Here is a 21,300-nt window from a genome sequence, read left to right on the forward strand (position 1 = left end):
CTGTTGGCCTTTGATGGCATACACAATGTTGTCCGGGTGTATGTGGCAGCAAAACCGTGTTTTTGAAGACAATCTTACTCGGCTACGAGTGATCAGCAAAGAAGAAAAAAAGAATAAGCAGCTTTCATTTTTAAAGTCCAATAGTAAGGTCCTATGTCCTCTAGGAGAAACAATATAAGCCTACATTGATTCCTTCCCATTTGTTTAAAGCAATTTGAAGTAAAGGAGTCTGAACTAAAGCGTTCTGTCATGGATGTTTTAGTTGAGATTCCTTGGGGTCCCTTCCAACTTTCTAATAGTGTTTTAAAAGTATGGTGTGAATGGGAGGTAAGGTATCCCTTTAATGGGAAGCTCAAACGCAGGACCTGGATGCAAGAACAACTCTCCCCAGCCATGAATCCCAGAAACTGGGATTCAGAACTACGGCTGCCTCCAGCTGCTGTGCTTTTCAAAGGCTTTAAGTTGTGGAGTTTCAATCACTAGCTAAAAGAAAAAGAAAGCCAGGCCTCTGGTCACACAATTTCCCCAAAATTTCGTTTCATTTTAAAAAAACCTTTATTTGCAGATTTAAAAGAGAAAAAATAACCTTATACAATGAATACAAATAGTAACAAAATAAGAATACACACAGCACATTTTATACATAGTGACCATCACATTAAGGATTTGGCCGGGCTGGTAAAGAAAAAGCATTTTATATGCAATACAACACTATGATGGTGCTGTGGAGTCCAGTCTTTCCCTCCCGGATTTCCCTGTTTAAATTTACAACACGTTTAAGTGAAACTCTTCTTTGATGTGCTCAGATCCAGTCCAAAAGGCATCCGCACAAAACTGGCATCTCTAAGACTTATTATCAAATGTAGCCAAGGCAATGCGAAAGGTCGTTATTTATCAAAATGTGTGTGCTGTGTACAAAACTAAGCAGAAATAGCTCATTGCATTGCATTTGTGGTTTAGCACGCTCGCCTTTCTGCACTGCTACACATGAGGCAGCCCAGGAGCCACAGAAATGATGGAAGACCTCACATCCTACTACCGGTACAATGCAATGCCAGTAAGTCATAATTGGGGGGGGGGGGGAATGTGACTCTAAAAAATAAACAAGTCAATCAAAGTGATGCCCAATAATTCCTTTCAAATACAATGGAACAGTGATAAATGATATTCAAAAACATCGAAGCCACGAGATGTTGCAGTACAACTCCCAATAGCCCCAGGCTGGTGCAAATCCTATGTGGTTGTTCTGTATTTTGGTGGGAAGGTGGGTTTTTGCTACAAAATACAGACCACCACCCAAGTTCTTTGGGGGAACTCAGTGGCTGTGATGCATGTGGCCGATGAGAATTGGAGTCCAAAATATTTGGAGGGCACCAGATTGTGAAGGTTGCTGTAATTATTCATGTGCTTTCTCCTGAAGGGATACAATCATAGCCACACTCTCCTGGCATTCTTTGCTACGACCTAAAGCAGTCTGCTCTGAAGGATGCTGATTCCAAACTCATTTCCTGTGGGGATTCTTGAATGTGATTCATGGCTCTTAGCCAGGCATAGACAAACTCGGCCCTCCAGATGTTTTGGGACTACAACTCCCATCATCCCTAGTTAACAGGACCAGTGGTCAGGGATGATGGGAACTGTAGTCCCAAAACAGATGGAGAGCCAAGCCAAGTTTGCCTATGCCTGCTCTTAGCCGTTGAGTTTCTCCAATGTGCAAATTTTGTAATGCGAATTAACGTGTGTATTCCACCCAAACCTCGATGTTTACAAAGTGCGTTCCTCTGCATGAATTCTCTGGTGAAGTTTAAGACTTGATCCATGGCGGAAACTCTTCTCACACTGGGAACATTGATACGGCTTCTCCCCTGTGTGGATTCTGTGGTGCCTGTTCAGGTTTCCACTCCAGCTGAAGCTCTTTCCGCACTCGAAGCATTTGTACGGCTTTTCCCCTCTGTGGATTCTTTCGTGCACTCTCAGGTACGTGCTCTGAACAAAGCTCTTTCCACATTCTGAGCATTTATAGCGCTTTTCGCCAACATGGACTCTCTGGTGTGCATTAAGGTCTGAACTGTGAGAGATTTGCTTCCTGTTCTCTGAATATTCATGTTGCTTTTCTCCCATGTGGATTCTCTGATGTTTAGTAAGGTTCATCCAGCCAATGAAACCCTTTCCACACTCTGAGCACATCAACAGTCTCTCTCCATTCTCAATATTCCTTTTCTTGCCTGCACGATGTTCTGCTAGTATTGGAACTTCACGGAAGCCAGCCCCCACAGAAGCCAAGCGTTTCTTCCTCCACTTCTGCTTTTGTTCAGTTCTCTTTCTTTGAGGAATGTTTTGTTCATCCCTTTCACCCCCATCACCTGAAAGAATCAAGGAGGAACAGATCCTCAAATCAGGAAGAAAACTCAATGAATCAAAGAAAGTAGAAAATATTAAGTGGGGAGGCAAATCCTTTCAAATACATTAAACAGCCTCTGATAGCATAAATTATTAGCATTAGTAAATCTATTACACACCCTCCACCAGGAAGTCCTGGGGAGGTTTACAACAATCTAAAATTCATTATTTTAAAAAGGATTTTAGAAAATATTATAGTCCCAGGAAAGGGGCGGGTTCTCAAAACATGTCTCAGGTCTCAAGGCCAGGGTAGAGAGCTACGTCTGCAGCATTCAGTTACAGGTAAGAGAAAACAGGTAAGTTTTTATAAAGATGTTTTTTACCTGAGGGGAGCCCCTGCTGTTTCTTTCAGAAGTGAATTCCAGAGTGCAGGAGACACCACTATAAAGGTCCTGCCTCCCTCTGGTGCCCACCAGCTTAATTAAGGAGGGCATGGGAGTCTATTCTCACAGAAATAAAAATGTCTGGCAGGTATCTGCATAGCTTGCTAGGCCAAAAATGCAGGGAGTCCCATCTCAATTAAGCACCTACCTGCTAATGTCTCTTGTTCTTCAGAGCCCTCAATGAATGCACTTTCCCATTCTTTCTGCAATGTGATGCCAGACCTGGAAATTGGTAGTCCTTTTTTTGAGAGAAATAAGGTATTGTTATTTATTCAATCTATATACTCCCCTTTATCAGGGTGGAGTACAACATTAAAACACATTGCACAGCCTCAGTGACAAAAAGAGCATACTGACAGACACCTAATTATGATGATGATGATGATGATGATGATGATGATAATAATAATAATAATAATAATAATAATAATAATAATAATAATAATTTATTTATACCCCGCCCATCTGGCCAGGTTCCCCCAGCCACTCTGGGCGGCTTCCAACAAAATATTAAATACAGAAATCCATCAAACATTAAAAGCTTCCCTAAACAGGGCTGCCTTAAGATGCCTTCTAAAGGTCTGGTAATTGTTGTTCTCTTTGACCTCTGGTGGGAGGGCATTCCACAGGGTGGGTGCCACTACTGAGAAGGCCCTTTGCCTGCTTCCCTGTAACTTGGCTTCTCGTAGTGAGAATAGTCCTGCTCCCCATACTTTTGCAGGTCATAGATTATTTAATAGGCATAGGGCCTGGGTAATGGTATAATGCTGCCTTAAAAGTATAGCATGGATGGGGCCAGAGCCTATTTATTTGAATCCTTTTGACCTGCACTTTCATAGCATATATCAAGGAGGCTTGTGGCATAAATTCAATTAAATCAGAATAAATATCTGTAAAATGGTAAGCCAGTAAGCTTACTGGGATATGATATATAATGAATTGAAAAGGATGTTCAAAATAACCTTTGTAAAAAAAAACCCAGAAGCTTTTTTTGGGAATTACAGGGACAGAACTACCTAAATTATATTGAAATTTATTTATGTATGCGACTACAACAGCAAGTATGTTACTCGCCCCAAAATGGAAAGAAGCAGAAGTCCCAGCAAAGGAAGAATGGATGCAAAAACTTATGGAATATGCAGAAATGGTGAAACGTACCAGAAGAATAAGAAATCAAGATAAACTTTTTCTAAAAGAATGGAAACGCCTTATTGAATATTTACAGATAAATTGCAAACAGATAAAAACACCGGCAGGGTTACTGTAATAACCTGCGGTTTCATACAAGTTTATATTTAAAGTAGGTAATTAAATGATCAAATTAAATGAATTTGGATATGCAGAAGATGTTAAAAAATAAATTTAAGGAACCACAGAAAGAGGGGGAAGGGAGTTAAACTTTGAAATGTTAAAATGATTGTGAAATTAAAGAAATGCATAAATTTGAAAAGTATAAATAAACTTTAATATAATAATAAATAAATAAATATCTGTAAAACATGTTTACAAACACCAGTAAAACAGCAACAGATACTAGCTGGCTGAAGGGGGGGGGGCGAATCCATATTGTAAGGATGTGACTAAAAAGTACAGTTTTTAAGAGACATCTGAAAGAAGGCAGGGGTGGCTCCTGCCAAACATCCACAGACAGGGAGTTCTGCAGGGTGGAGCCTGCCACACTAAAGACCCTTGTCAGCTACTGTCACACGCTCTGTCGTTTCCCACAATGCACTGCCGCATACAAAGAGCAGCAACTATTCCTCCTCTCAGGATCTATCAGGCAAAACCAAGGAGAAGCCTTACCTAAAGATACCAGATTCGCATAATTCTCCTCCATTACTTCTTTGTGCAGCACTCTCTGGCCCGGATCCAGCAAAGCCCATTCGTTCTCTTTGAAACGAACTGCCACCTCTTCAAGGGACACGGGAACCTGAAAGAGGGATGTCCCATCAAATCCCACACCTCTTGCGGGGTCTGAAAAAGGAACCCGGGTGGTCCCCTGCCCATTTCCCCAATGATTCCACCCACCCCGTACCTGTTCCAATTGGGCAGAAGCCATTTCCAGTCCGGCACAAAGAGGAGGAGGTCTAGAAGGAACCTCTGGGGTCATCTCGCTGTCTCCAAACATTGTTTGACATCCTATTGGGAAGACGAAGAAAACGGGGAGGCATTTTAGGCTCTGTGATTTAGCCCAAATGCTAATCTAGTAGGCATCCATGTTGGGTGTGGTGTCTCTTTGTTCTAAGCTGCTGAAGAGAATGGGTGTGTTATTCTCTATCTCCAGCAGTCTGATCTTTAAATAAGGTGGACTACAAAGAGAGGTGTCTCCACCCAACAAGGATTCCTGAGAGGAAACATTAACGCAACCCACAGGATCCAGGCATATTCAAGAGAAGGAGAGACCATGTTGAAACCTGCTCCTTTATGGTCCTTACCCAGAGAGGTGGTGCCCATGTCAGCCTCCTGCTTGATCTCCCTGAACAGTGGCCTCTCGGTGGCATCCTGCAGGATGTTCTCTGCCTTCATGAAACATGAGGTTGCTTTGGATGACATCTCCTGCACCTGAGATAGGAGCCCATGCAAGGAAGTGGGGGGGGGAGAGAGAGACAGGAAACAGGTCAGGCAAAGGCCAGGGGTGCCATTAAATAACAGAAGATGAATAAATGTTCAAGTATTAAGTTACTATTACTGTACAGTGGAACCTCGGTTTATGAACACCTCGGTTTATGAATTTTCGGTTTATGAACGCCGCGGACCCATCTGGAACAGATTAATTCACTTTCCATTACTTTTAATGGGAAAGTTCGCTTCAGTTTATGAACGCTTCAGTTTATGAACAGACTTCCGGAACCAATTACACCCATGTTTCAGTTTACGAACGCTTCAGTTTAAGTACTCTGCGGACCCGTCTGGAACGGATTAATCCACTTTCCATTACTTTCAATGGGAAAGTTCGCTTCAGTTTATGAACAGTTGCTCCGCGGACCGTCTGGAACGGATTAATCCACTTTCCATTACTTTCAATGGGAAAGTTCGCTTCAGTTTATGAACGCTTCAGTTTATGAACAGACTTCCGGAACCAATTGTGTTCATAAACCGAGGTACCACTGTATTGGCCCCTATATAAGCCACACTCCCCCCCCCCAATTGCGATCTTGAAAAGTTAAAGTGCAACTTATATTCGCCACCTTACAAAAAGTATTGGGTATGCAGCCAGGAGCGCGGCATTGCAGTGCTTGTCCCAAACGTAATCCCCCATCTTCTCCCCCAAGGCCAGGAAGGGAGAAAGTGAGGAAGGGAACGGCTTATATTTGGGTATTGTCTTCCCCCCGCCTTAACTTTTCAATGTACATCATATTTGGGCCAATACAGTATTATTATCATCATCATTAATAATAATTGTTATTTACCCTCCCTTTCACTCCAAGGTCCCAGGGTAGGTTGCGGCATTAATACACAATACTAAAAACAATTCAAAACTTGGATTCATAAAAGTAAGGTGAGTCCCAAAAGCATACACCTCAAAAGCCAGGGTAAAAAATGAGCATCACCAGCATTTGCTGGAAGCTGTATAATGCAGGTAACCAGATGTACCTCTATGGGGAAGGAGTGCCACAGCTTAGGGGCCACCACAGAGAAGGCCTTCTGCCTCCCACCAAACCTCTGAGGGTGGAGGAACTACCAAGAAGGCCCCCATCTGCTGACCCTAGCACCTGAGAGGATCTGGTAATTTATCAGCTAGAAGATTGATCAGTGAATCCAAATACAACTAAAGGATTGGGGCCTTGGAATTACCAGAGCAAAACAGTCTCTCACCTCAGCCTCCTTCTGGTCTTCCGCTTGGCTCATGAGAAAACCTTCGGCCAGGGCCACTGCCTGGGAAGTGGTCTCCACTCCACATTCCCTGACCCAGCTCTCCATCTCTGGGGGGAGGACAGCCAGGAACTGCTCCAGGATCACCAGGTCCAGCATCTGAGCCTTGGTGTGCCTCTTCGGCTCCAGCCACTGTTGGCAAAGGCGGTGGAGTTGGCTGCAAACCTCTCGGGGTCCCTCGGCCTCCTGGTAGCGGAAATGCCTGAAACGTTGGCGCCGAGCGTCTGAGCTGAGGACGTCCTCCTCACCCAGGATCTCCTGTGCGGTTCTGTTTGAGGATGTCACACTGCCCCTCACCTGGACGGTGTGAGGAGCTACCCTTGCTTTTTCCCCTGTGTCAGTTGCCACAGAGTCTTGCTCTTCCATCTTTCCTCCACAGGGACTGTCATTTGCCTTTCTTTTCTGCCTAGGAGGGAAGGAGTGTGTCGTATTGCTGCTTCTTTTGGCCTCGTCAGCCACATCTTTGTGGCATTTCATGAGGTGACTGTGCATTGCGGTGGTGGTTCCCACCTTCTGGCAACCGCTGGGCTTCCCAAGACTAACAGTTTGATGGCACAGATTGCGACGGACCACAGATTTGCTATTGGCATCCTTGGTGAAGAGCTTCCGCACAAAGGACGTTTTCCCACGATGGGCTGGTGGCTCCATGTTGGTGGCAACCTTTGGCTCAAAGGATCCAGAGCAGGTGGAGGAGTTGACGACCAGGGAGTGGGGCCTTTTGAAGCCAGAGGCTCCTCTTTCCTTGAGTACTCGTAGTGCCCTTTCCTCTGCACGGTCCTCCTTTACCAGCACGGTGTTGCCATCCCTTGACTCAAAATCTTGACTGCTGGTGCTCTCTAGCAAAGTGAATTCCCTCAGCTGGCATGCTACACAAGCCAGAGAAGTGGATTGCAATCTAGAAGTGCCTGACATGGACCGAGTGCGAGGCCGGCAGGGTGTCCTCTTGCCACTTCCTGCTGCCTTGTTAAGAGCAGGCGTCAATCCCAAAGTGCCCGAGACAGACCGGGTGCGAGGCCTGGAAGATGCAGTCTTGCCACTTCCTGACGCCTTGTCAAGGACATCTCTGTGCTTTCTCATCATGTGACTGTGCATTGCAGTGGTTCCCACCAGCTGGCAACCATCAGGCCTCCCGAGGCTAACCGCCCCATGGCAGAGACGGCACTGGACCACAAACTTGCTTATTGTCGCGAAGTATCTCCACACGGAAGAGATCCTCTGCCTTTTGGCTGGTGGCTCCATAGCGGTGGCGTCCTCTGGCTCAAGGGATGTGGAGGAGGACTGTCTTAGGGGGCGTCTGCTTCTATGCAGCTCTGGGACCACGCTTGGGGTGCTGCTCAGGGGAACTTGGCCATGATGGGCTTCGGCTTGTGCTGGAAGTGGCAAGTTCAGCGTGTCGGAACCGGAAGGTTCCTTCTCTTCCTCCACACTGCTCTCCAGTGCCAGAATGAAATTCTCATCCTCCGACTCAGAAAGATCCTCTTGGGAAGACTCCAGTGGAGATTCTTCAGTAGGGTTTTGGGAACCGCTCCATGCCTCTTGTATGCTGAGCTGTGGTCCCAAGCAGTTCCTTTCGATTGTCCTCTCCATCTTATTCTGCAGGTTGCCCATTGCGTAAGAGGCAGTCACTGTGAATCAATCCAGCCGAGTCTAATTTTTTTTGGGGGGGGCGGGGAGAAAGAGAAGAAGAATAAATCAATCACTGCTTTTCAATAGAAGCACCCATTAAAATTTAAGGGAAGGGAATTTGTATGAGCTTTAATGTGCACTGTTCATCCAAGGATAAAATTGTCGGAGGCTCCTTATTTCCCAAGTCAGAATCTGTTTATAAATGTCAGTTGCGAAATCAGCTTTTCAAACTATAATGTATTTATATATTCCCACAAAGACATATAAATATGAAGCAGGCACTGGCTCATAAAGGTTTATGACATAAAAAACCCTGTTTTTTTAAACCGCCAAAGTCTCTTTTTTGCTGCTTATTCATGATGACTGTGAGAGACAACCCCACCCCTATAGCTTTCACCAAGTGCTTATTGTCCCTGTGGAATATTCAAAAGTTTTTATTTATATTTATACTTCATTTAGAATAAGCATCCCAAAGGATACGGGCCTCTCAGCAGTACTGCCTCTCAGTAATTTGTATGGATAACCTTGTATGCATTGAACATTTTGTTATGCGTTTGGCTCCCATGAATTCCTGTGCCCAGCGTTTGTTGGAACAGAAGTTTAATCAATGCTTGGAGTTCCAGACATGGGTTGAAGCAAGTGCAAAAATATAAGACAGGCACGTTCCCCATGTCCAGGAGATCACCTGAAAGGCCATTGACACATAAAACATGGGTCACAGAGGGGACTATGTCATTCTGGCAAATGTGTGAAGCCCCTCCCAGATGCCTGTGTTAGTTAGATGACAGAAGGCTTTTATCTCTAAGAAAAATATCAATGGAAAGGACTTTCGAAATACAGTACAGCAACTCCATACTTGAAACTATTCAATTGCAAATTCTAGGGCAGGCAGAGGCAAACTCGGTCCTCCAGATTTTTTTGGTCTACAACTCCCGTGATCCCTAGCTAGCAGAACCAGTGGTCAGGGATGATGGGAATTGGAGTCCCAAAACATCTGGAGGGCTGAGTTTGCCTATGCCTGTTCTAGGGATCCCAGTTTGATGTATTACTATGACCGAGGGACAAGTCAGGATTGCAAAACTTTGGCACCAGTTTGGAGGGGGCCCCAAATTTCAGGGTTTGTAGTTAATGAAGCTCCAGAGCATGTTTTGCATTTCCCTCAGTGATGATCATTGCAAAGCTGCCTGAAGCTGCGTAGAAGCACCTAATGTATTTAGCTATTAAGAAGGCAAATAGCACCAGCATTTTGCAGTGGTGAGGCAGAAGTCACTTTTGGGGTGCTGGGGTTCCTAGGATGCTGTCTTAGGGACCCTGCTACCACCCACTCACCCCCTGCAACCCCAGACAACTGCACCCCTGGGTGAGACTGACCAATGGCCCCTCCCAAAAATATACATAGAACAATTTAAATGGGGTGATCAAAAAGAGAGGCTAAATTGATGCAGTGTGTGGCAACCTCTAAACTTTGGAACTGCCTGCCTATTGACATCAAGCAGGCATCTTTACTGCACTCTTTTAAGCACCTACTTAAAACATTTTTATTTAGGCAAGCCTATCCAGACATGTAGAAATGTTTCCTCTCTTACTTAACTGCCCTGGATTTTTAATCTTCTGAATGTTTTCAAATATTTGCTTTTAACTATTTTTTAAGCAGTCATGTTTACGTTTTATTTTATAAATTTTATAAGACACTTAGAGGTTTGTTTGTTTTACACAATCAAGTTGTGTATATAGGTATGTTGTGTGTGTGTGCGCGTCCACACACACACATATATAAATACACACACATATACATACATACATATGTACACATACACACACATATATAACCTTCAATTACACAATGAAAAACTCTGCTAAAGCAATTTACAACTAGCGTAAAAAATATGGTGTGTCCAATGCTACTCCTACTCAGAGTAGGCCCTACAGAAGTTCATAGGTTTCTTAATTTCAGCAGGTTTACTAGGGGTAGACCTGCTGAAATTAAGTAACCTATTAACCAGTTGGATACAAACTGGAGTAATAAAAATGGACACTAGCATGTTTAAAAGTCAGGATAGCAACACAATATGAGAAGGACCCATGCCTTTGATCAACTGTGAGGGGGAGTTGACTATAAAATAGCTCTAAAGCCAGCGGTGGGGAGAGGGAGAGAGAGCTTCCCTTCGCTCCCAACGGTATGCAAATGAGGCATCTTAACGTTCAAGGGCAGAACATCTTAAGATTTCAAAGAGCGCGAAACAGAGCCTACCAGTAGGTGGCGCGCACGAGCGAGAGAGACCGAAGGACTGTAGTTACATCGAGGTTTCCCTAAGCATTTACTTTTCAACCCCCGATGTGCTGCTATTCCATGCATGGGCGCAGCGGGGGAGGACAGCTGCCCGCTCCAATCAATAAAAATAAATAAAAATGTGTAGCAAAGTGAGGATCTCCCCACCCCACCCCACCCGCAACAAAAATCCTGGCTACGCCCATGATTCCGTGCAATATTTTTTCCAGGGCTTTCGCATCACGCAAACGCAAAACCTCCCCGCTTTCCAAACACACATTTTTACAGCTTTTTTTGGATACACCCAGAGGTGCCTTCTTGCAATGCAGTCCGACCCTGACCCCCCAACCTGCAAAATATCCGTTTTTGGCGGGGGTGGGGAGAGATTGAAGAGTTTCTGGTTGCCGGCAAAAGTTTTCAGAAAACTCCCCTCTCTGTCCAGCCACACTCTGGACCCCCCAATTCCCTCTAACCCCCCCCCCATATCTCTATTTGATTTTTATTGGTCGGATCGATCCATCTAAACATCAATTGGAACAGAGCCAACCCCCCCCCCCGCGCTTTTCCCGGGAGGAAATCCCTCCTCACACGGGAGCGCACACCAAGTTGCTAGACCTCTGGAGGTTTCGATTACGAAACGTAGTTCAAAACATCCAGAGAGCAAGCCGATGCAGTTATTTGCAATTATGTTTCTCCTTCACATTTATATAATATTTTACAAGGTTTTATACAAATGTAACAAGAATGAAAACACACAGTAACGGAAAAAAAAACCCTAAAACATAATTTTTTCCCCTACCGAATAGAATTATTACTCCAAACTTATTTTTCCTTCAGTTTTTCTATAGTGCCCATAAAATTACAAGTCTTCTTAAAATCCTGCCAGTTTGTTAACCTGTTTAGAATACGAAATTGTGTTTCTCAAATCGCCATCGCAGCCAAGTTTAGCTTAAACCCAGCACAACCGAAGGGTTTCAGCTAAATTTGCCTGCGCGGGCGCTTTGAAAAAGGCTGCGCGGCTGCGCGGCTGCGCGGCTGCGCGGCTGCGCGGCTGCGCGGGCGATTTGAAAAAGACTTCTATTTTATAAATTTTGTATGATACAGGTTTGTTTCTTTGTTTTACACAATCAAGCTGTATATATATGTTGTGTGAAAACATATATATATAATATTTTACTAGGTTTTATACCAATGTAACAAGAATGAAAACACACAGTAACAAAAAATCAAAAAATACAAAAATAATCTAAAACAATATAAATCAACCCCCCACCCAAAAGATTCCCTGAATCCCGTGACCTCCCTCCACCCCGCTCTCCTGGTTCCTTAGCCATAATTCCCCCCCCTACTGAATATAATTATTACTCCAAACTTATTTTTCCTTCAATTTTTCTAGAGTGCCCCTAGAATTACAAGTCTTCTTAAAATCCTGCCAGTTTGTTAACCTGTTCACTATACGAAATTGTGTTTCTCAAATCGCCATCGCAGCCAAGTTTAGCTTCAACCCAGCACAACCGAAGGGTTTAAGCTAAATTTGCCTGCGCGGGCGATTTGAAAAAGGCTGCGCGGCCGATTTGAAAACATAGCAGCTTAAAAAAAGAACCAACCTCAGGGACTTAGGCAGTAACAAAAATGGAAAAATAAATAAATAAATAAATTCAAAAATAACCTAAAACAGTATTTATCAACCCCCCCCCCAAAAAAAGGATTCCCTGAATCCCGTGACTTCCCTCCCCCCCTTCCTGGTTCCTTAGCCATTATTTTTTTCCCTACCGAATATAATTATTACTCCAAACTTATTTTTCCTTCAGTTTTTCTATAGTGCCCCTAAAATTACAAGTCTTCTTAAAATCCTGCCAGTTTGTTAACCTGTTTACAATACGAAATTGTGTTTCTCAAATCGCCATCGCAGCCAAGTTTAGCTTAAACCCAGCACAACCGACGGGTTTCAGCTAAATTTGCCTGCGCGGGCGATTTGAAAAAGGCTGCGCGGGCGATCTGAAAGAATAGCAGCTTAAAAAAAGAACCAACCTCAGGGACTTAGGCAGTAACAAAAATGGAAAATAAATAAATACAAAAATAACCTTAAACAGTATTTATAAACCCCCCCCCAAAAAAGGATTCCCTGAATCCCGTGACTTCCCTCCACCCCCCTCTCCTGGTTCCTTAGCCATAATCTTTTCCCCTACCGATTATAATTATTACTCCAAACTTATTTTTCCTTCAGTTTTTCTAGAGTGCCCCTAAAATTACAAGTCGTCTTAAAATCCTGCCAATGTGTTAACCTGTTTACAATACCCAATCGTGTTTCTCAAATCGCCATCGCAGCCAAGTTTAGCTTCAACTCAGCACGACGGAAGGGTTTAAGCTAAATTTGCCTGCGCGGGCGATTTGAAAAAATAGCAACTTAAAAAACAGAACCAACCTCAGGGACTTAGGCAGACGATGCTACTCTCTGTAGCCAAGGGGTCGCTGGCTGCTTGAAGCTGGTCGAAGACGATTTCCAGTAATGCACACGAAGCGAAGACGGCGACCTCTCCTGAACCCTGCAAATTCAAGTGCAAAAGCTTTGTAAACGGAGGGTATAAATAGTCGTGGCTGCCGAATGGAAAGTGGGGTAGGGTCAGGCAGGGGGCGTGGCAACATCTCAAACCGTCGTCCCCTCTCCTACCGCCACCCAACCAGAACGCAGAGCGTTGACCTTGTCTGGACAAAAGCGGGATAATTCAAATTGCGCAGAGACCAAAGCTGGTTTTCAGATATACAGTATTGAAAAAAAAGTGTACTTTTTCTCTATTGCATTTATCTAAGCTCACCTTTTAGCTTCCAATGAGCTTCTTGTCCCTGCTTTGCGGGGGGGGGGGGGTTGAATGAGATGAGCCTTTGGGTCCAACCTTGCAATTCAATGATTCTGTGAATATCAGTTACTTGGAATTGCAGTTGTGGAGAGGGTTGTTGGGCTCAGGTACCATTTGTAGACTTCCCCTTTTTTTGCGGGGGGGGGGGAGTATTTATTTATTTATTTCCTGCCTTTTCCTCCAAGAAGCAAAAGGTGTCATGTAGGGCTTATCTCACCCTCCTCATTTAATCCCCAACAACAACCCTGTGAGGGAGGTAAGGCTGAAAGGCAGTGGCTGCCCCAGGGACACCCAGTGAGCTTCATCATGACCGAGTGAGGATTTGAACCCAGGTCCTGCACCACACCCTGGCTCTTTCAATCATAGAATCATAAAGTTGGAAGGGACCATGAGTGTCATCTAGTCCAACCCCCTGCAAGGCAGGAATCTTTTGCCCAACATGGGTCTTGAACCCCAAACCCTGAGATTAAAAGTCTAGCACTCTACCAACTAAACTGATGTTTAGTCAGAAGCTTCAGGCACAGTGACTTTGTCACTAAGCATAAAATAACTCATAAAGTCTCCTTTTTTCTCCCCTTTAGCTATCATTTTTACCGTTTAAAATTTTTCTTCCCACATTTTTCTTACCTTTATTATTAATATTATTATATTTAATTTTACTTTTTAACTTCATTTTTTAAAAATCCCCCTTTTTCCCCCTTCCCCAATATCAACACTTCTACATCATTACTATCACCCCCATCTCCCACTTTTAATACATAGACACCACCCCTTCATTTTATACACCAAATCCCCCCCTTTACTCATCTCATCATCCTCATCTACCCCACTTCTCAACCCCCCTCCCACTTTTGTCACTGTTGTTTGACTGCTGGTTGGCCTGCCTTTAAATTGAACATCATTGATAAAGATGTTGAATAAGACTGGGTCTGTCTTGGGCCCAGTCTAATTCAACATTTTTATCAATGACTTGGATGTTGGGCTTGAGGCCATCCTGAGCAAGTTTGCAGACGACACAAAATTGGGAGGGGTGGCTAATACCCCAGAGGACAGGATCACACTTCAAAATGACCTTAACAGAATAGACAACTGGGCCAAAGCAAACAAGATGAATTTTAACAGGGAGAAATGTAAAGTACTACACCTGGGCAAAAAAAAATAAAAAATGAAAGGCACAAATACAGGATGGGAGACACCTGGCTTCAGAGCGGTACATGTGAAAAGGATCTAGGAGTCTTGGTAGACCACAAACTTGACATGAGTCAGCAGTGTGATGCAGCAGCTAAAAAGGCCAATGCAATTCTGGGCTGCATCAATAGGAGTATAGCGTCTAGATCAAGGGAAGTAATAGTACCACTGTATTCTGCTGTGGTCAGACCTCACCTGGCGTACTGTGTCCGGTTCTGGGCACCACAGTTCAAGAAGGATACTGACAAGCTGGAACCTGTCCAGAAGAGGGCAACCAAAATGGTCAAAGGCCTGGAAACAATGCCATATGAGGAACAGCTTAGGGAGCTGGGTATGTTTAGCCTGGAGAAGAGAAGGTTAAGGGGTGATATGATAGCCATGTTCAAATATATAAAAGGATGTCATCTAGAGGAGGGTGAAAGGTTGTTTCCTGCTGCTCCAGAGAAACGGACACCGAGCAATTGATTCAAACTACAAGAAAGAAGATTCCACCTAAACATTAGGAAGAACTTCCTGACAGTAAGAGCTGTTTGGCAGTGGAATTTGCTACCGAGGAGTGTGATGGAGTCTCCTTCTTTGGAGGTCTTTAAGCTTTGGTGGTGTTTCCTGCTCGGCAAGGGGTTGGACTGGATGGCCCTTGTGGTCTCTTCCAACTCTATGATTCTACGATTCTATGAAATCGTCTTGTCTGACTGTTTTTGAGAGGGGACTGTTTTTGAGAGGGGAGCCCTTTCCCTCCCCCTTCCCCACCCCCCTTTGTCTCTAAAATAATAATAAAAATAAATATACTGTGGTAGAAGGCTGGGTGGAACAAAGCCGGGAAGCTGTTAAAAATCTGGGAGACTGAAGCAAGAGACCACGATGGGCGCTTAAAAAAAAAAATACAACAACAACAACAACAACAACAACAAAACACAAGGGGAAGAGGGGGTCAACCCCAATGCATTTTAAACCTCCTCCTTGAGAGTGGGAGTGAGGGGAGAGGTGGGCTGAAGAGGGCCACAAGGAGGCACAGACTGAACCCGAGTCCACCTCCCCAGTGGCAGACCCGTTGGAGGAAGGCCTGAGCCCAGAGTCCCACTGGGAAAGACCTCTGGGTTTTGCCTCTCCCCCCCCCCTTTTAATTTTTTTTTAAAAAATGATTTAAATAATTAGTTTTTGGTTCATTAAATACATTTATATATTACAATTATACATTTTTGTTATTTGAACTATAAATATTGTGAAATTATGGTGTGTTTTTTTCTTGAAGTGGCACACCACCTGAGTTATGCTCAGTTTTTTGGCGAATTTGGACACACGAAGCTCAAAAGGTTGCCCATCACTGTTCTACATTGATGTATGAAAGGCAGTCTATAAGCTCCAGATATGGCAAAATGATTCATTTCTCAAAATTTATATGCCGCTTGTTGGACACAAAGCATGACAAAGTGGTTTACAAGAAGAATAAAATAATGTTCTTATGACCTGTATCCCAATAACACCTGGAGGGTTGAAACTTCAAACAAACCATGCCTTGCAGAGGGTGGAAAGAATCTCAGTTATTACCAGTATTTATCATCCCAGATACACTCCTGACTAAACTTAAAAAGACATCCCGGTTTGCATAAGCTATGAGGGTGTAACTGTGAAAGTTAAATAATCCAATTAATTTGAAAGGACATTGCCCTCCAGAACCACCACTATCTTGACCCCTGGGGGTCTGGATGCCAACAAGTCTTGAGGTCACCAGCCTCACCTTTATCTCCTTAACAATGGGGAATGCCCTGGGCAATTGCCTGACTTAATGGGCTTTCTTTGCAAATGTAAAAGGGGTTGGGTGGGGAGTGGAAAGAAGCCAAGTCTGGCAAAACCTATACAACCTATATGTATGTACAGTATATACAGTTGAAATTGAAATTATTCAACCCCCATTGCAAATCATGTTGATTAACAATATTTACAGACTTTCAGCCATTTGCAATGAGCAAATAAAAGCAATGGAAATGGCTCAACAAAACGATGCTTCAAGTGGTACCCCCCAAATTCAGCTAAAATTGCAATTTATACTGAAATTGCAACTTTTATTTTTGCTTTTTGATAATCTGCGTCAGTGTCAAACTCTGTACTAACACCAGCATCCTTAACAATAACAGGATCTGCATCTTTCTTACTTGTTTCTGCATCTCCATCACCAAATGGGATGGCATTGAAAAATGCCAACTTTGTCCCATTTTGGGTTGCAATCCATGCTTCTGGTCAACCTTATCACTTTTGTGTCTGTCATTAACACATATAAACAGTAAATTGCCAGAACTCGGGCCAGGAGGAAGATGAATTTCAAATAAGTTTTCAAAAGGTTTTATTTATGTAATGATAAGATGAATTCAAATAGGAATCAATTCCAGTATGATAGTGAGGCAAATAAAAATAAATGCCAGTGAAAAAATCCCAGGACAAGGCCCTGTTTCACCAATTCTTCATCAGCAATGTTTTAATGGTCAGAGTGTAACAAGTATTTTTGCCTTCATACATACAAACAAGAACTCCAATTTCTACTGCCATTAACACATAGCCTAGAAAAATGCCATGTTGACCACATTTACTTAACTTGCAGAGTGTGCACTCATACCTCTGAACCAATTTTTTTTATATGTTTCACATATGGTTTTTTTCTTGTAAAGTATTTCATATGGGGTGCAACCAATGGCTGACTGGTATCTGTGATTGTACACATAAGAAAAGAAAAACAGCTTAGGGCATCACCCCAAAAGGGATTGGGAAGGCCAGAATCATGCAACAGAGTTGCAGTGAAAAGCAGACACGAGAAGCGGACACGGAGCAATGGATTCCAACTTCAAGAAAGAAGATTCCACCTAAACATTAGGAAGAACATGGACACTGGTACCAGAGCCTGCAATAAACCCAGATGCCAACTTTGCTGCCACATACACCTGGACAACATCATTACTGGCCCCAACAACATCCAACATACCATCTCAGGACTATTCAAGTTGTCCCTGCGTCCAGTCCCTGTGTCCCGTTTTCGCGCTAATGCGCATGTGTCCCGGGGACACAGGGATTGGACGCAGAGACTGGACCGTTTCCCTAACTGTTTCCCTGCGGCCGCCAACCGCCTTTTTTTTTTTTTTGCCTCACGCGCGCGGTGGGTCGCGTTCCTCTTCCCGCCGAACTCACATGGACGTAGAGCACGGCGGCCGCCTCCACTTCCTGAGCGGGAGGCTGAGGGCGGAGGCGCCTCCGAAGAGCCTCTCTGGCGGCTGAACTGCCCGCAGGCCAGCCAGGAGCGCCGCCCTGAGCTTGCCAAGGGCGCCCATGCCGCTCCGCGCTGCTCTCAGGTCCCGGAGATCTCTTCCAGTGCCTGACGGGCGGAGGCGACGAGGAGTCCGCCCATAGCGACGGGGAGGGCAGGGGGCGGGAGAGGCTGGGCTCGACTGGAGCTTCTCTGGCCCACGTTGCTTTTCACACGAGCGCGGTGGTCTGAGGGCGGGAGGGGGAAACAGGCTGCTTGCCTCCCTCGGCCCCCGGACAGCTCGGAAACCTTCCTCAGGCCTCATTCTGCCCCCTTCGGAGGCCAGCTGGGGAAATGCCTTGATGACGAGCGGGGCTCACGGCTTCCCCTCATCCCCCCCTCTTCCCTTTGTCTCACCTCCCTACCCCCTTTTCCCAGCGGCGTGAGCGGTGCTCGCTCCGGAACTCATTGTCGGGCAGCAACACCTCTGAGCGTGTGCAGAATGCCCACACTTTTCTGAATGACACTAGTCTTCTAATATTGTGTATGCCATCAAATGCCAACAGTGCCCTTCAGGGCACTTTTGGCATTTGATGGCATACACAATGTGAGAAGCTGAGCAATTAAATGGTATGTTGGATGTCGTTGGGGCAGTAATGGTGTTGTCCGGGGTTATGTGGCAGCAAAACCGTGTTTTTGAAGACAATCTTACTCGGTTACGAGTGATCAGCAAAGAAGAAAAAAGAAAAAGCAGCTTTCATTTTTAAAGTAGTAAGGTCCTATGTCCTCTAGGAGAAACAATATGAGCCTACATTGATTCCTGCCCATTTGTTTAAAGCAATTTGAAGTAAAGGAGTCTGAACTAAAGCGTTCTGTCATGGATGTTTTAGTTGAGATTCCTTGGGGTCCCTTCCAACTTTCACATAGTGTTTTAAAAGTATGGTGTGAATGGGCGGTATCCCTTTAATGGGAAGCCCAAACGCAGGATCTGGATGCAAGAACAACTCTCTCCACCCATGAATCCCAGAAACTGGGATTCAGAACTACGGCTGCCTCCAGCTGCTGTGCTTTTCAAAGGCTTTAAGTTGTGGGTGGAGATTCAAAGGCTTTAAATTGTGGAGTTTCAATCACTAGCTAAAGAAAAAGAAAGCCAGGCCTCTGGTCACACAATTTCCCCAAAATTTTGTTCCATTTAAAAAAACCTTTATTTGCAGATTTAAAAGAGAAAAAATAACCTTATACAACGAATACAAATAGTAACAAAAATACAAATAGTAACAAAATAAGAATACACACAGCACATTATATACATAGTGACCATCACATTAAGGATTTGGCCGGGCTGGTAAAGAAAAAGCATTTTATATGCAATACAACACTATGATGGCGCTGTGGAGTCCAGTCTTTCCCTCCCGGATTTCCCTGTTTAAATTTACAACACGTTTAAGTGAAACTCTTCTTTGATGTGCTCAGATCCAGTCCAAAAGGCATCCGCACAAAACTGGCATCTCTAAGACATATTATCAAATGTAGCCAAGGCAATGCGAAAGGTCGTTATTTATCAAAATGTGTGTGCTGTGTACAAAACTAAGCAGAAATAGCTCATTGCATTGCATTTGTGGTTTAGCACGCTTGCCTTTCTGCACTGTTACACATGAGGCAGCCCAGGAGCCACAGAGATGACCTCACATCCTACTACAATGCAATGCCAGTAAGTCATATTGGGGGGGGGATGTGACTCTAAAAATAAACAAGTCAATCAAAGTGATGCCCAATAATTCCTTTCAAATACAATGGAACAGTGATAAATGATATTCAAAAACATCGAAGCCACGAGATGTTGCAGTACAACTCCCAATAGCTCCAGGCTGGTGCAAATCTGTAGCAATGGTTAGATCCAACAATGAGATTAAGACAAGGCTGAGTTCCAAAAGAACAACCCCAGGCAAAGCTCGGGAGTCTGTATTTATTAGCAGCAGCTTTGACAGGTAAACATTAACTCACGATGTAACTTCCAGCCAATCACAGAGCAAACCTCATGCATAAACATGTACAGGTACAGGTCACTTCCTGCCAACACCCTAACTTCTCCGCCATAGAGGAAGTGGTGGACTGCACATCCCACACATCAAGTACCTGTCACATGTCCCTCTCATCAAACATCCCCCTCCTCTCAGTCTTGTGATCCTCAGTAACTTTCCAAACTCCCCATAAGGATTCATTGTGCTCTTCTCACCTCAGCATGACCCATCCCGGCCTTTCCCTGTTAGGCTAGATCCAACCAGTTCGAACCAAACCTTTCCAGGTGCATCCAGCCTCCCCCAGCACAGTTGACCCATACCTCACCTTCCTATCTCTCACACTGCACTGGTTTGCCAGTATTACTCTAGCTAAACCTAAGGATTAGCAGGTTTGCCACGCTACTATCATACACCAACCCCACATGTCCCCTTTCTTTTGTTTAAAAATGAACCTAGGCTGACAGGGAGAGAAACAATGTAACGGTACTGAGTGCTTGTGTAGAAACTTTGTTGCTGCTTTTACGAGCACAGGCTGTCAAAGCTTTTAAACATATATAAACTTTGTAACCTTTCAAACCACTTAGCATCAGGTACCAATAGAACAATGTATCAAAACATAAATAAGCATTATAGAAAACAATGCAACAGTCTCTTCAGGTAGACTTTGTATCAGCGCCATAAGATTACTGAGTCTCTCAAGAAGTGAGGGTCCAAGAGCTTTAACGTATGTTCCAAACTTTAACTAAATAACCCATTTCCTCAACGGAGAAGAGGTGTCCTTTAAACAGGTAAGCAGTGTCCTTCAGTCCTCTTTTACTGTAGCCGATGGTAGTCATGGTCACGCGGCCTCGCAGAGTTGGATGCCAAACAAGAAAAAGAAGCAAGGAGATGATTTTCAGGTGTCATCGCAACGCCATGAACTCTCAGTATTTCAGTAACCTGCATGGATAAGGCTTTCACTTGGCCCCAGGTGACTCGATGATGCTGTAGTGGCACACGGTCCCGATTCCTCTGTGGATCCCCCTGCGGCAGTGGATCCTGTATTCGCAGATTCGCCAACTCCTGTAGCAGGCTCGACTCCTGCTGTAACCCTTGATGCCATCGATCCACGGTTTCACCCATCTTGCTATATCTGGATTGGTTTACCTGAGGAAAAAGCACAATTGGAAAACCCCTCCCCCGTATATTTCTAAATATTCAAATGATTTAATTTAGTAAATTTGATTTAATTTTAATGTGTTCAATATAAATAATACTGAAGACCCAAATAATAACGAAGACCCATAGGTATATAGGTATTCCTCCTTTTTTTGTTTATGTTTGGCAAGAGACTTACTCTAAGGGGCAAAGACTCTGAGACCTTGAATAGTAACAATGGCATTTGATCATATGTTCACATTTGAGATGCCAGGCACATCTTCCTATAACGGTCCTGCATTTTTAGCTCCCA

The 21,300-nt window shown here is 44.1% G+C and overlaps 2 protein-coding genes across 2 annotated transcripts; both read right to left on the reverse strand.

The window, feature by feature from the left end:
* Positions 1 to 1,677: 1,677 nt before the first annotated feature.
* On the reverse strand, positions 1,678 to 4,900 carry LOC132591300 (zinc finger protein 773-like). The gene is made up of 4 exons (XM_060269379.1): positions 4,819 to 4,900; positions 4,587 to 4,713; positions 2,932 to 3,021; positions 1,678 to 2,363 (listed from the first exon to the last, which is right to left on the reverse strand). The coding sequence occupies exons 1-4, from the start codon at positions 4,891 to 4,893 to the stop codon at positions 1,765 to 1,767; spliced, it is 891 nt and encodes a 296-aa protein (XP_060125362.1). The 5' UTR covers positions 4,894 to 4,900; the 3' UTR covers positions 1,678 to 1,764.
* A 124-nt stretch (positions 4,901 to 5,024) lies between these two features.
* On the reverse strand, positions 5,025 to 17,947 carry LOC132591803 (uncharacterized). The gene is made up of 5 exons (XM_060272242.1): positions 17,775 to 17,947; positions 12,977 to 13,097; positions 6,600 to 8,303; positions 5,219 to 5,345; positions 5,025 to 5,029 (listed from the first exon to the last, which is right to left on the reverse strand). The coding sequence occupies exons 3-5, from the start codon at positions 8,262 to 8,264 to the stop codon at positions 5,025 to 5,027; spliced, it is 1,797 nt and encodes a 598-aa protein (XP_060128225.1). The 5' UTR covers positions 8,265 to 8,303; positions 12,977 to 13,097; positions 17,775 to 17,947.
* Between the last annotated feature and the right edge of the window lie 3,353 nt (positions 17,948 to 21,300).

This window comes from Zootoca vivipara, chromosome 2 (genome assembly GCF_963506605.1).
Source record: "Zootoca vivipara chromosome 2, rZooViv1.1, whole genome shotgun sequence".
Classification (NCBI taxonomy): domain Eukaryota; kingdom Metazoa; phylum Chordata; class Lepidosauria; order Squamata; family Lacertidae; genus Zootoca; species Zootoca vivipara.